General features: G+C 37.7%; 1 protein-coding gene across 1 annotated transcript; it reads left to right on the top strand.

Moving 5' to 3' along the window:
• Window positions 1-415: 415 nt before the first annotated feature.
• On the top strand, window positions 416-19606 carry LOC144455674 (uncharacterized). The gene is given in 6 exon segments (XM_078149133.1): window positions 416-446; window positions 1435-1520; window positions 9501-9627; window positions 10242-10337; window positions 17603-18106; window positions 18109-19606. Coding segments are annotated over 6 exon segments (2064 nt in total). The 3' UTR covers window positions 19329-19606.
• Window positions 19607-20062: the final 456 nt, after the last annotated feature.

Below are 20062 nucleotides of genomic sequence, written 5' to 3'. Positions count from 1 at the left end.
TAATATGATTTCATCAAGACTAGGTTTTTCTGAACTAGGAGAAAGGAGGAGAGATGATTTGTGAACATTCTGGAAAGTAATTTACATGGTTTTATCAAGTTGAGGTCTTTCCAGACTAACCTCATTTCTTTTTCTTTTAACAGGGTTACTATTCTGGTAGATGACCATGCTGTAGACATAGTATGCCTAAATTTCAGCAAAGTATTTGACAGTCTTTTATGAGATCCTTTAGACAAGATGACAATATGTGAGTCTGATGATAGTAGAGTTACATGGATTTGGAAATGCTTGAATGATAGGACCCAGGAATAACTATTGATAAATCAATGCTAGCTTGGAAGGAAATCTCTAATGTTCCCCAGGGATATATCTTTGGTCCCATGGCATTTAACATATTTGTGACTTTTATGAAAACATGGATGGCATGCTTACCAGATCTTCAGTTGGTAAGAACATTGTTGACCATCCTCACCTCCTGAAAGCTGGGAAGGATAAATAACTTACTGGATTACATTTTCAGTTTTTGAATATATGTCTTTAGATGTTACATGAATCTGAAAGATGAAATTTAATAGCAATAAATGAAAAGTTTTGTACTTGGCCTCAAAAAGCAACTTGAAATATTTGGAATGGGGGAGAAATGACAAAATAGTAGTTTGATTGAAAGAGTTCTGAGGATTTTATGAACTACCAGCTTAATTAATGAATCGACCATATCACTTGGAAGCCAGAGGAACTTAAGCTGCTTTAAGCGATGCACAATGTCCAGACCTAGGGAGGTAAGCATACTGATGTCTGCTGTTTGTCAGGCCATACCTGGAATTTAGTATTGATTTCTGTTTGCCAAGTGTTAGCAAAGAGTTTTGACTAGCTGGCTTGTGACTAGAGAAAAGTCACTAAGACAGTGAGGGCACTGGAGTCCATATAAAAATGGGTTAAAGTAACTAAGCATGTTTAACTTGGATAGAGGAAACAATGACAGGGACAGGAAGACTGTATTTAAGAATTTGAAGATGTTTGTGGAACAAGTATAAATAGTCAAAGTACATTTAGAAAAAGGAATCAAAATATATTGGCCCAATAAATGAATGAGTCATCACCTCACAAAAGTACTGTATCTTCCATATCATGCAGAAATTTGGGAAGAATCCTGTGATCTCAATGCATATAACTTGACTCCAGGTCAGTTCAGAAGAATCTTTTGTGACCACAGTTATGAAGTCAGGACCTCAAGCAAGGTCTCTGGCTCTTTTCTCTGGTCCTAGGAGAAGATGAGGCACCTTCTTTGCTCTCCTTAACCTTCCTCTTGTAGAGAATGTTGGGGGTGGAGGGAAGGGGAAAGTTAACCATGTGGATATGGACATATTTAGTTTCAGGTATCTGGGAATTACAAGGCAGAATTGGTCTCCCTCATATTTCCTTTTAACTCCCCAGCTGTTAATTATCAGGATTCTAGACTACTCCAAGAGGAGAAAAAAGAAGAAAGAATAGTTCCTGAATGCCTGACTTCTGGGTCCCAGGTGTGTTGAAATTTCTTCTTTCCTGAAATAACGCTTTAGTTTCCAGGGTTTGGACTAATTTCCTTCTGCCATCCTACAACCCAGAAGACTGGTTGGGTCCATTCTAATAGATGTTGGATTTCAAAGGAAATAATCCCCAGTTGTTGAAAGTTTTCCCACTCCTCTCCAGCCAGAATTTATATACATATTCATTAAGTCATCCAAATCTGCTATGTATGGGGTACTGTAAAGACTGTGAGAAAGGCATGAGAGAAAGTTATTTTAGTCAAGGAGGTTTTAGTGTCCTGGGTAAATGCAGCTAACACAGTTATTACTTAATAATTCTATTATTGTTGTGCAGCCATGTCTGACTCTTTGTGACCCCATATAGAGTTTTCTTGGCAAAGATACTCATTATCTTACACTATTTGCACTGGGAAGTGCCAGCAGAAGAAACTTTTCCTTGACATCTGCCACTGCACCATAGACTTAATAATGGGATATTCATTTTTCACTAGCAGCAGGTTTTGCTTTTTTAAATGGGCCAGCTGATGTCACTCATATCCATCAGGTTGAAGGAGAGGGAATGATATAAGGACCATCACAAGATCATGCATCAAAATTGCTTTGGTGAAAGTGATGCTGATACTGTAAAAGTCTCCTACGTACAACTTCCATTTGAAGATCCAGTCACTGAAGTTCTTTGGCTCAGCCAGGGTGGCAGCACCGAGGGTGAGGAGCAAGGGAAACATGGTTGGAGTTCATGCCAGTATGTCTGCCTCAGGTTGAGGGAAGGGGAGACATAGAGAGAATGTGTCTTTGGGAGAGAATGAAACCAGTGCTGGAAGATAAAAAAGGGAGGGGAGGGAATGGGGAAGGAAGGGAAATTGAAATGGAAGGGAGGGAAGGGAAGGGAATGGAGAAAAGAAGCCTTAAGTGCCTACTATGTTCCACTTTATAGATATTATCTCATTTGTTCTTTACAACAATTCTTGGAGGGAGGTGCTATGATTATCACCATTTTATGGTTGAGGAAACTGAGGTAGATAGCAATTACATACTTGCCCAGAGTCATACATCTACTGGGTATCTGAGATCAGATTTGAATGTGCATCTTACTGACTCTAGGCCCAACATTCTATCCACTGCATCACCTGGGTGCCCCATGAAAAGGAAAGAATGTCCAACATGCTGCTTTAATGCACTCAGGACCCAGTTCACTATAAGATAAGAACTTTTGTAGCTACATACTGAATAAGCATGGAAACTCTTCAGCATTCTCATCAGTTGTCATGAAGAGAGCCCAAGGGAGACTGACTTGAGCTAAACCTATGTGGAGATGTTTAAGAATTTGGCATTGGGTCACAGGGCTCAATTTTAAACCATAGTGATCCAGGATGACAAATCTCTAAGCTTTTTCAATCTTAAGTACTTCCTTTTGCTCTAACCTCTGGTGAGACCCCTTCACCATTACGACTTTGCTTCCTTTCTTTCCTTCCTTCATCTCTCCCTCTCTTTCCTTTCCTCTCCTCTTCTCTCCTTTTCTCTTCTTTCTTTTCCTTTCTTCTTTCCTTTTCCTTTTCCTCTTTTCTCCTCTCCTCTCCTTTACTTTCCTCTTTCCTCCCTCCTCCCTCCCTCCCTCCCTTCCTTCCTTCCTTCCTTCCTTCCTTCCTTCCTTCCTTCCTTCCTTCCTTCCTTCCTTCCTTCCTTCCTTCCTTCCTTTCTTCCTTCCTTCCTTCCTTCCTTCTTTCTCCAGTTACCTGAATGACACTTGCTTCTTTTGACCAAAGAACTTAGTTGCTAGAGGCTTGATCTGGACTGATGGCTTTTGGTCTTGGTAGTTGTCACATGCTTCTCTCTACTTTAATTCTGTGCCTTAGGTGGTTTTTTTATCTAACAAATGGACGGTTTCTGCACTAGTTTGAGGTGAATGTAGATCAGCACATATCAACTGTCTTTTGTTTTTAAAAACCCATTAGCTTGCAACCTCTCATGTAACTGGAAATACACCTTTCAATAAAGACTTTGTAAATTATTGAAAAATACAATATAAATTAAAAATCATTTATTTAAATCCTTCACATCAGGCCAAATAATGAACAAGAAATCCAATGAGAGGAGCAGAGCCAAGATGGCACCGAAAAGGCAGGGACTTGCCTGAGCTCCCCTCATTCTCCTCACCACAACTTTAAAATAATGCCTCAAAACAAATTCTAGAGTGGCAGAATCCACAAAAGGACAGGGAGAAACAATTTTCCAGCTCAAGAAAGGCAACTTAAAACCCTGGCAGGAAAGATTTGTTGAAATGGGGTGATAATAGAGCACAGTCTAGCTCAGGCTGTGCCCCAGCAAACCAGTAGCAGATCTTGGGGGAGTGACTGAATCAGTGGTGGCAGTGGTGAGCTTCTGGAACTCTCAGTCCACAGACAGTAAGGGGGTCAGATATAACTGGTCAGAAGGAGATCACAGGGGTCCCTTTGCTGACACTGAGTGCAGTACTCTGTTGCATTGTCCATATAAGACGTAGGTTGCAGCTCTGAGTGGCTTGTGCCTGCAGGGAAGTGGGGACTGTGGTCACAGTTCCTGGGTAGAAAAATGCTTAGGATCTCTCACATACCAGAGCATAGGCCAGGAGAGGAGTAAATATACTTCTCCTTAGATCATACAACCTTGGAAGAACTGAAAACTTACAGACCTCCCAGAACCAGCTCTGAAAACAAAAAATACACAAAACCTGAAATAGGGACAGTGCCCCGTCTACCCTGGGAGCAGTCCAATTTTAATATAAAGTTCAAAGTCAAGAAATAGGCTGGGAAAATAAGCAAACAACAACAACAATGAAAAAGATCCTGACCGTAGAAAGTTACTATGATGACAGGGAAGATTAAAACACAAACTCAGAAGACAACAAAGTCAAAACTGCTACACTCAAAGCCTCAAAGGAAAATGTGAATTGGTTGCATGCCCAAAAAGAATTCCTAGAAGAGCTCAAAAAGGATTTTAAAAATCAAATAAGAGAGGTAAAGAAAAAACTGCAAAAAGAAAAGAAGTGCATGAAAATCATGGAAAAAAAATCAACAGCTTGGGAAATGAAGTACACAAAATATTGAAGAAAAATAATTTTGAAAAACAGAATAGCAAAATGACAAAAGGGGCATAATAATCCATTGAAGAGAAGAATTTGAGAAGAACAGAGTTGGCCAAATGGAAAAGGTGGCACAAAAGCTTATAAAGAAAATAATTACTTAAAAATTAGAATTGGAGGGGCAGCTAGGTGGCGCAGTGGATAGAACACTGGCCCTAGATTCAGGAGGGCCTGAGTTCAAATCCAGCCTCAGACACACAATACTTACCAGCTGCATGACCCTGGGCAAGTCACTTAACCCCATTGCCTAACCAAAAAAAAAAATTAGAATTGGACAAGTGGAAGCTAATGATTCCATGCAACATAAAGATACAATAAAACAAAATCAAAAGAATGAAAAAATAAACAACTGACCTGGAAAATAGATTAAGAAGAGATAATTTAAGAATTATTGGACTACCTAAAAGTCATGATCAAAAAAAGAGCCTAGAAATTATCTTTCAAGAAATTATCAAGGAAAATTACTCTGATATTCTGGAACCAGAGGGTAAAATAGAAACTGAAAGACTCCACTGATCACCTCCTGAAAGAAATCCTAAAATGAAAATTCCCAGGAATATTATAGCCGAATTCCAGAGCTCCCAGGTCAGGGAGAAAATATTGCAAGCAGCCAGAAAGAAACAATTCTAATATTGTTGAGCCATAATCAGGATAACACATAATTTAGCAGTTTCTACATTAAGGATCATAGGGGTTGGGATATGATATTCTGTAGGGCAAAGGAGCCAGGATGACACCTACTCATCAAAACTGAGTCTAATCCTTCAGGGGAAAATGGATATTGAATGAATAGAGGAGCTTCAAGCATTCCAAATGCAAAGAACAGAGCTAAATAGAAAAAATGATTTTCAAATACAAGAATCAAGAGAAGGATAAAAAGGTAAGCAGAAAAGAGAAATCATAAAAGATTCAATAAGGTTAAACTGTTTAGAGTTTTAAGGAGTATACATAGACAGAGAGCACAGGTGTGGGTTGAATATGATAGGATGATTATCTAAAAGAAGTAAAATTAAGGGGTGGGAAAGGAAAATGCACTAGGAGAAAGGGAAAGGGAGAGGTAGAGTGGGCTAAATTATCTTGCATAGAAGAGGCATGAAAGAGGTTTACAGTGGAGGGGAAGATGGAGGAGGTGGGGATGGGGGTACATGAATCTTGATTTCATCAGAATTGGCTCAAAGAGTAAGTAACATACACATTCAGTTGTGTATTGAAATCTATCTTAGCCCACAGGAAATTAGGAGGGAAAGGGGAAAGAAGAAACTAGGGTGGTGGGGAAGGTAGGGAGGGACTGATGGAAGGACGGATTGGGGGAAGCACTAATCAGTAGCAAAACACTTTTAAGGATGGACAAGGTGAAAGGAGAGAGTAGGTTAAATAGGAAAATATTAAGGAGGGAAATACAGTTAGTAATTATAACTGTGAAAAAATTTATAGCAAGTTTCTCTGATAAAGGCCTCATTTCTTAAACATATAGAGAACTGAGAAAAATTTCTGAAAATAAGAGCCATTCCCTAGATGATAACTGGTCAAAAGATGTGAACAGGTAGTTTTTAGATAAAGTAATCCAAGCTGTCTCTAGTCATATGAAAAATGTTCTCTGTCACTTCATTAAAGAAAAGTGAATGAAAACAACTCCCCACACCTATCAGACTGGCTAATACGACAGAAAAGGAAAATGACAGATGTTGGAGGGGGGTGTAGGAAAATTGAGACACTGGAGTTGTGAACTGATTCAGTCATTCTGTAGAGAAATTGCAACTATGCCCTAAAGACTAAAAAACCATAAACACCCTTTGACCCAGCAATACCACTACTGGATCTGTATTCCAAAGAAATTTTTAAAAAAAGAAAAAGGACTTATACATACAAAAACATTTATGGCAGCTCTTTTAGTGGTAGCAAAGAATTGGAAATTGTGGGGATGCCCCCATCAATGGAGGAATGATTGAACAAGTTGTGGTATATGAATGTAATGGAATACTATTGTGCTATAAGAAATGACAAGCAGAATCTTCTCAGAAAGACTTACATGAAGAAATGAGCAGAACCAGGAAAACATTCTACATAGTAACAGTATTGTATGTAATACTGCATGATGATCAATTGTGAGTAACTTAGCTATTCAGCAATACAATGATCTAAGACAATTCTGAAGGGCTTATGATGAAAAAATGCTATTCATTTCCATAGAAAAAGCTGATAGAAGCCTACTTTAAAAAAAACTTTATTTTTCTTGAGTTTTTGTTTTGGTCTGTGTTTTCTTTCATAACATGACTAATATGGAATATGTTTTGCATGACTGCACATTTATAACCTGTATCAAATTGCTTGCCTTCTCAGTGAGGGGGAACAGGAGAGAGAGAGGAAGGGAATGAGACAATATGGAACTCAGATTAAAAAAAAAGAATGTTAAAAATTGTTTTTATACACAGTTGGGGGAAAATAAAATACTAAATTAAAAAAAACAAATCCGCTGAGAAACTAAGTGGCTTATTTTACTCCATAACTACATTTAAAAAAAATTAGCCATCAGCCCTTAAGCTGTAGAAAACGGGGCTACTCCAGCAAAACCAGCACTACTGCAGCAAACAAGCATATACTCATGCTCCCTTAATCTCAAACAGAAAAGCCAGATGTTTGTGTAATCTCAGGAACAGAATGCACCTTGAGAAAGCCCTATGGGGTTTGTAAACCCATAATACAATTGAATGGAAAACATACAAATCTTGTTATAGGATGAGAGGAAAAGTCCAGGTTGCTTTCAGAAAATCCAGGTTTTCCCTCATGGTTCCAAGTTCCTCCTTGAAACAAAGACCCATCTTTACTAATATTTTACTGGTATGATATGACTGCAAGACATGGGACACCAATCTCCAGAGTAATAAAAAGTATTCTCACATGGAGGGCAATGGAGAAAGTGACATATTGGAAGCGAGCAGGCTATAGCATATGACTAATGATGAACTGTGGAATAGAATAAAATATATCATTGGGAAATGTATGGTAGGAGAAGAAGGAGGTCTGGTCATGTGGCAAATATGAGAAATGATCGGTAGAAACTGAGCACTTTATTAGCCTCATACAATGCCAGGAGAAAGTAAGGGGAAAACAAACAAACAAACAAAAAACCCCCAAAACCCCCTCAACAACAACAACCCATTACCTTATTGTGTGGGATGCCCTATGGACCACAACTATATTGGCGGGGACATAAGCCTTGCAATAAGCCTATAATAGGGGAGGACTCCTTACCAGTGGGATACATGAGTCAGACCTGAAAGTCCTATCAATAGCCCTAGCCAGTGGCTCTCGGATCTACAAGGTATGGTAGGAGGGGGATCCCCTGTTGCTGAGGTACAGGGTTTAGGTCCTAGCTTTTGCTCTCTTTAGTGAAGGTAAGAAATCCTGCCTGTAAAAGTGTGGCTGCCCACAGCCCTAGTCCTAAACTTGGTCAGTGACTCGTGGATCTAAGAGGAAAGGAATTCCCTATTGCTGAAGCATGAATTTCATGGGGCCCTTGTTTTCTCTGGGGAAGACAGAAGGCAGCAGCAACTACCTATTCCACTCTGTCCATGTAAACATGGCTGCTAGATCACTTCAGTTTTGGTCAATGGTTTGTGAGCTAAGGGAATATACCCATGGCCCAGGCTCAGCTTATTACTGGATCCAACTAATTTAGTTAGATTCTGACAGGAAGGGATAATTTCAAGAATCATTTTAGGTGGCTTTACATGCATTGACACTTTCCAGTACCAGCAGCCGGTGAATATAAACAAGGTCTAGAGGACATCAGTGCCAGCTGCAAACTCTATAGGAAGGAATTGGAAAGGCAAGAAATGGGGAGTGTTTTTAGGATGGAGGCTCCCATTCAAGGAATCAGGTAATCCCTGTGGTATGGAAAAGCTGATTCCCCAGGTATCAGCCGAGGGCGGGAGACAACTATAATCTTAGTGGGCTAGCAGTGATTGCTGCACGGGATCTTTATAGTGTTCTGCAGTGATGTTCCCTACTCCCCTTAGGCATACTCAATGTTCTGGCCTTGCATCTTAATGATGATGGCCTCGTACCAAGAAAGAGAACAGGATGTGATTACTTATAAAGACACACAGGGAAGACCGAGGCACAGAAACTTAAAACTGTCTCATCAGAATTAGAATGTAGACCCCAGGTCATCAAATAGAGTATAAGAAACATCAAAGGATCATACAGCAACGTATATTTCTACTATTAGGGCACAGACAAAAAGGTAGATGGGATGGATTTATCTGTGTCATTGAAGGGAGCAACCAAACTAATGGGACCACGTGTATTTGAGTATTTCAGTAACATTTGGCATCAGTCTCGTGCTTTTTGTATGTCATTTGATCCTTACAATAATCTCATATAATAGATAGTCTGGGCATTATTATCCTCATTTTACAGATGCGGAAATTCGGGATCTGAGAGGCTGTGAGAGATTCTGTGGTAGAATTCAAAAGTGCGGGGGATCATATTCGTGGAACTCATTCCCACTCTAGGGGAAACAATCTCCGAGGGTAACCCTGGGCAGCCAAGGAGAAGTATCCAGGTGTAAAGCCATGGAGATGAGTGTGTAATACCAAATAGGATCTGACTGAAAAGACAAGTTCCCACCAGTCAGCAAGATGTAAAACTTCTCCAACAAAAATATACTTATACTGTGCTACAAACTCAGGTGTTAAATGCTTAAAATATCTTCGTTGGAACACTTAAGAAATTTGAAAACTTTCTGAACCACTTATGTATCCCACTCAAATCCCCTAGCACTACCATCTGCACCCCTTTCTCCAGAATCATGTATTGGAAAGGCATGAGCATGAATGGGTTCGATGTTTCAGGAATCAGTGACATTCAAGGATGTGGCCGTGGACTTTACCCAAGAGGAATGGGGGAAACTGGATTCAGCTCAGAGGGATCTATACCGGCCTGTGATGTTGGAAAACTACAGGAACCTGGTTTATCTGGGTTAGAGTAGCTTTGACTTATGACTCAGGATCTTCCCAGTACATTTTTTTATACTTCCTCTTTTTTTATGCTTCCTCTTCTACTTCCTCTTTCTTTTTTTTTGTTTTGTTTTAAGAAACATCTGAAGTGATTAACTGGAATTTAGATTGGTATCCAAGGCAAAAAAAGAGCTGTAATGTCTTTGAGGCCAAGAAAGAGTCTATTTCTTCTCCCTGTGCCCTGATGAAAAGGCTTTTTTTAAAGTTGAACTGAAAGTGGGTTGATTCATTATATGTCCACTCAGACTTTCTTTTTCATATCATCTGCTCACCTAGGTCAAAGATTCTCTCCATCCCAAATGTTCTCCCTGGCCAACCAGTAGTACAAATACAGTCCAGAGCAGTTTTTATCATCCAGTGCAGGGAAGAGAAAATGAGTGCAGATGAGCTCTGAGAGCTATTCTTTCCATTTTGCTTGGAACATAACACTGAGGGTACTTCAGGAGTGTTTTGTATCTCCATCTAGGTTCTCCTTTTGTGTTCTCTTTTGCCCAGATTTTATACAAAGAATTAATAACTGAGATAGTTCTTTGTCCTCGTCTCAAACAGTCATTTTCCATTTCCCCCCACGATCAGGGCTTCCAGTTTCCAAAGCAGAAGTCATATCCCACATGAATCAAGGGGAGGAATCATGGATGTTAGAGAAAGAAATCTCAAAAGTTACCTGTCCAGGTGAGTGAGTGAGTGAAAATCAGACAGAAGGAGGTTACTGTAAGCAACTTGGTCTGGATCCTCAAGGTTCTTAATATGTTTCTAACATTTTATACACTCAACAAGTATCCTCTTGCATTCTTTCAGACCAAGGCATGTTCCTTCTTTATAAATCTGACATTACTTTCTATCCCTGTACATCTCCTCAGGAGCATTGGTGCCTTAATTTACTTTCTTCCTTTCTAGATCCACAGTCTCATAGTCTTTATAGGTTCTCTGGGGGAAGGGGAGGGAGTCAGGAAGAGAGAGGGAAAGGGAGAAGGAGGGGGAGAGAAATGGAGGGGAGAAGGAGAGAGAGAGAGAGAGAGAGAAGAGAGAGAGAGAGAAAGAGAGAGAGAGAGAGAGAGAGAGTTTGATTCTGTTGTGGAAAAGCCATAAGAGCTTCTATTAAGAATATTAAAGGGATGAGGATCTTAGATCTTTTTTTTTTCATTTTCAACATTAGCTTTTACAAGATTTTGAGTTCTTTATTTCCCCCCTCCCCAACATGGCATGCAATCTGATATAGGCTATACATGTATGAAGAGGATCTTAGATCTTGCTTCACACAGATTTAAAGACATTATAAGAGAAAATTATAGTAACTTGAATGGAATATATTATATTTGTCTTTCTACCACAGACAAATAGCTGTTATCAATGTTCAAAGTATTATCTGGTCTTCCTAAAAGAGGTTAGAGCCATATCTCTTCATTCTCTAGGAATGGCAGGAAAAAAAATGAACATATGAAATTATTGAATATCACTAGTTAAAATCATATAGTGGAAAAGAATTTGGAGTCAGAAAAACTTGGTTCAAATCCTCAGCTACTGCTGTCTGACTTTGAGTACTTTGCTTTAACACTTTGAGCCCACATTCCCTAATCTGCAAAATGAAGAATTTGAACTAATCAACCTCTAAAGTCTCTATTGGTTACAAGTCCCAGGCCCTACCATAAAGTCTTCAAAGATGATCTAAATAAGAAGCTCAAAATTTTCCTCTAGGTCTTATAACATTTCATGGTTATCAGTGTGGAACTCAAGCTGTCTGTCTGTTAGCCCTTGCTCTGACTGGTCCATCTACAGTTTATTAGTGGTACCTTTTTATGCTACTTTTTTCATGTCATCAGTAGGCTTCTAATACCCATTATTCATGTCTCTGTTGCCCTTTGAGTTAGTCACAGTTTTGCTCTTTGTATCTCACACTGTTCTATGATTCTTGACTTCTCTGATTATCATCCTGATTCTCATTTCACTGTGAGATTATTGATGTTGAGAAGATGAGCTTTTGCATAATAGAGAAGCATAATATTATTGAAAACATTGCATAACCTCAGCCATATAATCCAATCTCCACTCTTCAATTTAATTATGGGCCCAGCTCATTTCCCAGCTGTAGGGCTGTCCAATAGGTAATAAAGAAGTTATTTGCTGTTCTTCTCTTGGCAAAGAGAAAGTTCTATCAAATGTCCTGATGATTAAAATCTCCCATCTATACATCACTATGTCACGTTCCCGTGCCAGGCTTATTACCTATTTCTCACACATCCTATTTCTTCTTTCTGTTAAGTGGTATGTAGTATACTCCAATGACAAAATTGCCTGTTTTCCCCCACATTAGCCTTCACCCAAATACTCTCCACTATGCTTACCCTACTTCTAGTTCCTAGATTTCTTCACACAAATATCTTCTTAACATACAACGCCAGCCTCTACCTTGTTTCACCTATCCTGTTTCTTTTGAATAAGTCTTATACCTGCTTAGGGCAGCTGGGTGGTGTAGAGCATTGGGTTTGGAATCAAGGAAGACTCATCATCATGAGTTTAAATCTCGCCTCAGATACTTACTAGTTGTGTGGGCCTGGGCAAGTCACTTACCCCTGTTTACCTCAGTTCCTCATCTGTTTAAAAAAATGAGCTAAAGAAGGAAATGACAAATTACTTCAGTATCTTTGCCAAGAAACTCCCCTCAAAAGGGTCACAAAGAGTCAGACACCACTGAAACAACTGAACAACTATATAAACCTACTTGGAGCCATATTCTCAGCATGACTTCATTCTATCTTCTTAGTGATACTTTATGAGGTCAAATTTGTCTCCTTTTATTAGGACTTCTGGTTCCTTTTATTTGTTGCCTAGACTTAAGGCAATTAGGTATAGATATGTGAGGCCATAGGTTTTATTCTTACTTTTCTTTTCATTGACTTTGCTTCCTGTGAAATTCCAGCTGTTTCAAATGTTTTTCTCCTTCCTTCATTGTAGCTACTTTCTTTGGTATAAAACTTGGTAAATATACATAAGTAGCTTTCTTCTCCTTTTTCTTTTTATTTAAAAGTCCTTTTTCTTTAATTTGCAAAATTGCCTTGTGTCATTCTTATATTTTAGTCTGTGGTCTAGAAATCCAAAGCCCATTCTCAGACACCATCTCTTTAACTAGCTGTTCACATCCCAAATCCATTTTGTCTTTTACATGCCTTGCCTTAAATGGGAAACAGTGATGAACCACCAGAAGGTTCCTTATGATCTTCATTTTCTTTTCTAAGACTTTATAATCTTTCATACTTCTTTCTAGGTTCATTCTGGCACTATTATTTTGTGCTCTTGTGAATCACCAGAAGTAGGTAGTAGTGATCTATTTTAATGAATCTTAAGAGATTCAATCAATCAATCATCAATTATTTATCACATACTTAATACTGGGCATATAAATATAAAGAATAAAATTATTCCTACTTGCAGTGAGCTAACAGTCTTGGATACATGCTTCAGGAACATAGTAGACTTTTATTATTAACAAGTTGACAAATGGCTGCCTCAGTGCTCCTGAGTAAGGAATTACCAACCACCATTGCTTATCTTCTTCCTTTGACTCTTACTGCCTCATCTTTCACCTGATAGCTTCTGCAGCTCCAGTTTTATTATTCTCCCAGGATCACAGATTTAGAGCTTTAAGGGGATAAACCCCCTCACTTCACAGAAGAGGAAAATGGAACCCAGAGATATTAGGTGATTTGTTCAAGGTCATTCTGGTATTAAACATCAGGGCTAATCCCACTGTACTTTGTTGCCTCAAAGTGGACAATCAGCTACTTCCCCCCCCCCACATGCCACTTTCGTCCTCTTCAGAAAGAACCTAAATCCTGGTTTTTAGCTCTCAGTGTGAAGTGGTACTTCTTTCATTTATTTTCCTTCTGACATTCTTTTGTTCTCTAATTTCCTGAAACTTGACATTCCTTTTTTACCTTACCTGGGGATTCCTTCTGGTTATGAGTTGGACTAAATGGTTACAGAATTCTCTTCTAAATGTCAAATTCTGTGACTGAGTGATACTTCTTCAAAATCTACAGTGAATGTCAGATTTTGTCTGGTTTCATTCACTATCAGAAATCCTAAGAGGTAGGACTTATTCTACCCTAGGGTGCCCATATTTTTCAACCTAGCAATAGTTTCTTCTCTGTTAATAAGAATGTAGTCAAGGGCAATGTCATGCATAACAAGGGGCAGATGGAAGGCTAGCTATTGAGAATTCCTCTTTCACGTAGCTCACGTAGGATGTTCTTCATGACACTGGCTAATTCCATTCTGATATCATCATCTGGCATCAGATTTTTTTTTAAAGAAGTACTTCACTGTCCCTGAAATCCTAGAGTGCGGAGAGTGCTTCATCTTTCCTTCTAACTGCTTATGGATATTTACTCCTTACTCTAATCCCTCTTCCTTTATAGGCCTTTATAGAACTATGCTGACCTTTATCACTTTTTTCTTTTTTTCTTTTTCAGTATTTTTTTATTTAGTATTTTATTTTTCCCCAATTAAATGTAAAACCAATTTTTAACATTTGTTCTTAAAACTTTGAGTTCCAATTTCTTATCTTCCTCTCTCCTCATACTCTTTCATTGAGAAGGTAAGCAATTTCTTATAGGTTATACATGGGTAATCATGGAAAACTTATCCATAATAGTCATGTTGTGGAAGAAAACATAGAAAAAACTCAATAAAAATAGTAAGGAAAAAAGTGTGCTTCAATCTGTATTCAGACACCATCAGTCCTTTCTCTGAGGATGGAGAGCATTTTTTTTATCATAAGTCCTTCAGTATTGTCTCGAATCGTTGTATTGCTGAGAAGAGCTAAGTCATTCACAGCTGTCCATATTACAATATTGCTATTACTTTGTATGTAGTACATATCACTTTGCATCAGCCCATGGAAGTCTTTCAAGGTTTTTCTGAGAGCATCCTGCTCATCATTTCTTATAATACAATATTATTTCATCATAATCAAATGCCACAACTTGTTCAGCCACTCCCCAGTTGATGGCCATCCCCTCAACTTTTAAGTCTTTGCCCCAAGAAAAGAGCTGCTATGAATATTTTTATACATAATAGGTCATTTTCCTGGTATTGCTAGGTCAAAGAGTATGTATGGTTTTATAGCCCTTTCGGCATAGTTCCAAATTACTCTACAGAACAGTCGAATAAGTTCACCACTTCACCAACAGTGCATTAATGTGTCATTTTCCCTACATCCCCTCCAACATTTGTCATTTGCTTTTTCTGTCCTATTAGGCAATCTAATAGCTATGAGGTAGTACCTCAGAATTATTTTAATTTACATTTCTCCAAGCAACAGTGAATTAGAGTATTTTTTAATATGGTTATAGATAGCTTTGATTACTTCATCTGAAAACTGATCATATCTTTTGATCATTTATCAGTTGGTGAATGGCCCTTATTTTTTATAAATATGACTCAGTTCTCTATATGTTTTAGAGGCTTTTATCAGAGAAACTTGCTTCAAAATGTTTTTCACAGTTACTGTTGCTAACTGCATATCCCTCCATTCTACACCTCCCCCCTGCATTTATTCTATTCTCTCTCCTTTCACCTTGTGCCTCCTCAAAAGGTTTTTGCTTCTGACTACTCCTTCCCCTAATCTGCCCTCCCTTCTATCACACCCCCATCTCTTATACCCTTTCCTGTAGGGTAAGCTAGATTTCTATACCCAATTGAATGTATATGTTATTCCCTCTCTGAGCCAGTTTTGATGAGAGTAAGGTTCATTTACTCCCCTTTACCTCTCCCATCTTCCCCTCCACTGTAAAAGCTTTTTCTTGCTTCTTTATGTGAGATAATTTACCCCATTCTACTTCTCCTTACTGCTTTCTCTGAGTACATTCCTCTCTCATCCCTTAATTTTATTTTTTAGATATCATCCCTTTCATAATCAACTCACACCTGTGCCCTCTGTCTATATATACTCCTTCTAACTACCCTAATAATGAGATATGTCTTATGAGTTACAAATATCATCTTCCCATGTAGGAATGTAAACAGTGTAAGCTTATTAAGTCCCTTGTGATTTTCCTTTCCTGTTTTGCTTTTTTATGCTTCTCTTGAGTCTTGTATTTGAAAGTCAGATTTTCTTTTCAGAATGCTTGAAAGTCTTCTATCTAATTGAATGTCTACTTTTCCCCTCATGGATTATACTCAGTTTTGCTAGGTAGATGATTCTCGGTTGTAATTCTAGCTCCTTTCCCCTACAGGATATTATATTCCAGGCCCTCCAGTCCTTTAATGTAGAAGCTGCTAAATCTTGTGTTATCCTGACTGTGGCTCCACAATACTTTAATTGTTTCTTTCTAGCTTCTTGCAATATTTTTTCCTTGACCTGAGAACTCTGGAATTTGGCTATACTATTCCTGGGAGTTTTCATTTTGGGATCTCTTTCAGAGGTGATCAGTGGATTCCTTCAATTTCTATTTTACCCTCAGGTTCTAAAATATCAGGGCAGTTTTCCTTGATAATTTCTTGAAAGATGAAGTTAAGACCCTTTTTTTGATCATGGCTTTCAGATAGTCCAATAGTTTTTAAATTATCTCTCCTGGATCTATTTTCCGGTTCAGTTGTTTTTCCAATGAGATATTTCATATTGTCTTCTATTTTTTTTCGTTCTTTTGGTGTTGTTTTATAATTTCCTGATTTCTTATAGAGTCATTAGCTCCATGCTGCCACTGATTCATGGCCAAAGGTCTTTCCTAATCTGCTGGGGCCTGGTCTATGCACCCTGGTGCAACAGACCTTTCCTGCTGACCTTTTAAGTTCTTTTGCACTGGAAATTTGTTTCACTCTTTTTGTGGGTTCTGCTGCTCTAGAATTTGTATAGAGTCATTTTAAAAAGTATTTGGAGGGGTTTGGAGGAGAGCTGAAGCAAATCACTGCTTTTACTATGCCATCTTGTCTCTGCCCCCCTCTCTAGTGTTTTTAAAAGGAATGGATGTTGTATCTCATCAAAAGCTTTTTCTGTATCTGTTGGGATAATCATATGATATCTGTTAGTTTTGTTGTTGATATGGTCAATTCTGCTGATAGTTTTCCTAATATTGAACCAGCCCTGCATTCCTGGTTGAAATCCTACCTTTTTACCTAGACAAGTACACTTACTTTCTTTTTCCTCCTCTTATTAACCTCTTTATCGTTTTATTTAACAATTTCCTTTGCCAATATGTTTTGCCTAATAATTTGTTTACTTATCTTTTTTTTTTCATTTACCTTGGGTTGCCAGTTCTTTCCTCTTTGATATTTTTCTATTAAAATCTTCTCAGTCCTCTTCCCCATTCATTCTGAGTCCTCCTTCAGATTAACTTTTATTTTACACTAATCTCTTCTTTTTCGGCTCCAATTTTTATCATGCAACTTTTGCTTATTCTACATTTCTCCTCAAGTTCAATATTTGTCTTCCACAAGTTTAGAATCTTCTCCTTAACTTTCACATGTTTCCTTACCTTATTCAATTCAAGAACATCTTTCTTCTTCTATTGCTGCTCTCAGTACCTTCTTCCACAGAGGGTGAAAGTTGAAAATAGAAAAATTATGACATACATGGTGAAATAGTAGAACGAACAGTGAATTAAGGGCAATAAAATCCAAGATCAATATGTGGTTTTACAACTGACTAAATAGATGCAAGTTACCTGGTCTCTCCAAACCTCAATTTTTCTCATCTGTTATATTCCCAGCTCATAGTGTTGTTGTGAGGATAAAATGAAATGAAAGATGTTAAAGTCCTGAATAAACTACAATTTATCTACATACAAGAGATTATTATTATTTTTACCCTTTCTACTTTGAAGAGATTTTCTTTAATAGAGGAGGCAGAACTCACCATACAACAATGTGGTTGTTGTTTTTCTTAGCACAAAGAACACAAGCTTTTTACAAATTTTATTTCCTTTCTTTTTTTTTTTTAGATTGGGAGACTGGGCATGAAAGCAAAGAGTCAGTTTCAAAACAGGACATTTCAAATGAAGAATTGTTCCTGAAAAGATTTATAAGTGATGATCCTAAGAATTCCCAAGGACAAATTTGGGAATATAATATCAAGTTAGAGAAGCATCAGGGCAACCAGGAGACACATTCTGGGCAGGCAATTGACCACACAAAAACTCCTGGTATGTTAAGAGACCATGGTTTTAATAAATTCCAAGGAAGCTTCATTCAAGGGTCAATCTTTGCTACCCAAGAAACAGATTCTATAAGAAAAAAGTTCCATAAATATGACAAACATCAAATGATCCTTAATGACTATTCAGACATTCTGAAACAAATCCCTTTAGGGAAGACACCTCAAAATAATGACTCTGAAGAAGCCATCTGTCAAACCTCAAATTTTATCCAATGTAAGAACATGGAGACTGGGAAAAAAACACATAAATATAATGAATGTAGTAAAGCCTTCAGTCAAAACACATACTTTCTCAACATCAGAGAAATCACACTGGTGAGAAACTCTATAAATTTAATGAATGTGGCAAAGCCTTCAGCCGAAGTACTTTGCTTATCCAACATCAGAGTATTCATACTGGAGAGAAACACTATAAGTGTAATGAATGTGGCAAAGCCTTTACTCAGAGAACACATCTGATTCAGCATCAGCGAATCCACACTGGGGAGAAACCTTATGAATGTAATGATTGTGGAAAGACTTTCAGGTACAGATCAAATCTTACTCAGCATCAGAGAATCCATACTGGAAAGAAACCCTACAAATGCAATGAATGTGGGAAAGCTTTCAGGGAGAGCTCATCTCTTATTCGACATCAGATCATCCATTCTGGAGAAAAAACATATGAATGCAAAAAATGTGGGAAAACCTTTATTCACAGTTCATCTCTTAGCCAACATCATAGGATACATACTGGAGAGAAACCCTTTGAGTGTAATGAATGTGGGAAAGCATTCAGTAGTAGCTCATCCTTTATTAAACATAAAAGAATTCATACTGGAGAGAAATGCTATAAATGCAGTGAATGTGGGAAAGCTTTCAGCCAGAGCACACATGTTATTCAACATCAAAGAATCCATGCTAGAAAGAAACCCTTTGAGTATAAGGAATATGGAATAGCTTTCAGTAACAGCTTATCTTTCATTAAAAATGAGAGAATTAATACTGGAAAGAAACGATATAAATGTAGTGAATGTGGAAAAGCTTTCAGCCAGCGCCTACATGCTATTCAGCATCAAAGAATCCACACTGGAGAAAAACCCTTTGAGTGTAATGATTGTGGGAAAGCCTTCAGTAATAGTTCGTCTTTTATTAAACATCAGAGAATTCATACTGGAGAGAAACGATATAAGTGTAATGAATGTGGAAAAGCTTTTACCCAAAGCACACGTGCTATTCGGCATCAAAGAATCCACACTAAAAACAAACCCTTTGGGTGCAATGAATGTGGCAAAGCCTTTAGTCAGAGGACTCATCTTGTTGAGCATCAGCGAATCCACACTGGGGAGAGACCCTTTGAATGTAATGAATGTGGAAAAACCGTTAGGCACCATTCATCCCTTACTCAGCATCAGAGAATCCATACTGGAGAGAAGCCTTATGAATGTAATACATATAGGAAAGCCTTCAGATCCAGATCATCACTTACTAAACATCAAAGAACTCATACTGAAGAGAAGTTACATGAATGAAATGCATGTGAGAAAGCCTTCAATAAAAATTTATCCTTTATAAACATGAAAGAATCCATATCAAAATGAAATCCTATAAATGTTGGCCAGTAATGTTGACCACATTGTTTACTTCAGACATATTTTTAAAAAGATACTTAACGATCCATGATTTTATTAGTGTGGATATTCCTTTCGCTCCCTCACAATCCTTTTTCATCAGTAGATAGTTTGGCTCTAGGCTTTGTCCTGTTTCAAGGTCAGGCAGAGCAAGTTTCTGCTTCATCTAAGAGCTTTTTTCTCCACGAATTGTTGCTTATTTTTGCTAATTTGTTTTTTCATATAAATTTCATTATTACTTTGTCTAGTTCTAGAAAAGAATCCTTTTTGTACATAGTTGTATTAAATTTGTTAATTAAATTTGTTTATAAATAACTGATTAAATGGTGAAATATGAACATTTTTGCTCTATATTTATTCAACCCACCCATGTACAAAGTAGTTCCCTCCAACTGCTTAATCCCTTTGGTTCTGTCCTAATAATTTTGTCTAATTATTTTTTTTACAAAGGTTTAGTATGAGTCTTAGTAAATTAATAACCACATATTTTATTTTTGTCATTATTGTAGATGACATTTCCTTGCTATTAGCTCATTATTTTTATTAGCATCATAAAAGAACATAAATGACTTCGCCAGCTTTATCAAATATTCTGCTACATTATGAGAACTCTTTGTCTCCATTTTTTTAAGGCC

This window comes from Phascolarctos cinereus, unplaced genomic scaffold (assembly GCF_003287225.1).
Source record: "Phascolarctos cinereus isolate Bilbo 61053 unplaced genomic scaffold, phaCin_HiC Scaffold_2;HRSCAF=192, whole genome shotgun sequence".
Lineage (NCBI taxonomy): Eukaryota > Metazoa > Chordata > Mammalia > Diprotodontia > Phascolarctidae > Phascolarctos > Phascolarctos cinereus.
The sequence above is the reverse complement of the archived record's forward strand: the minus strand, read 5'-3'. Positions and strand labels throughout refer to the sequence as shown.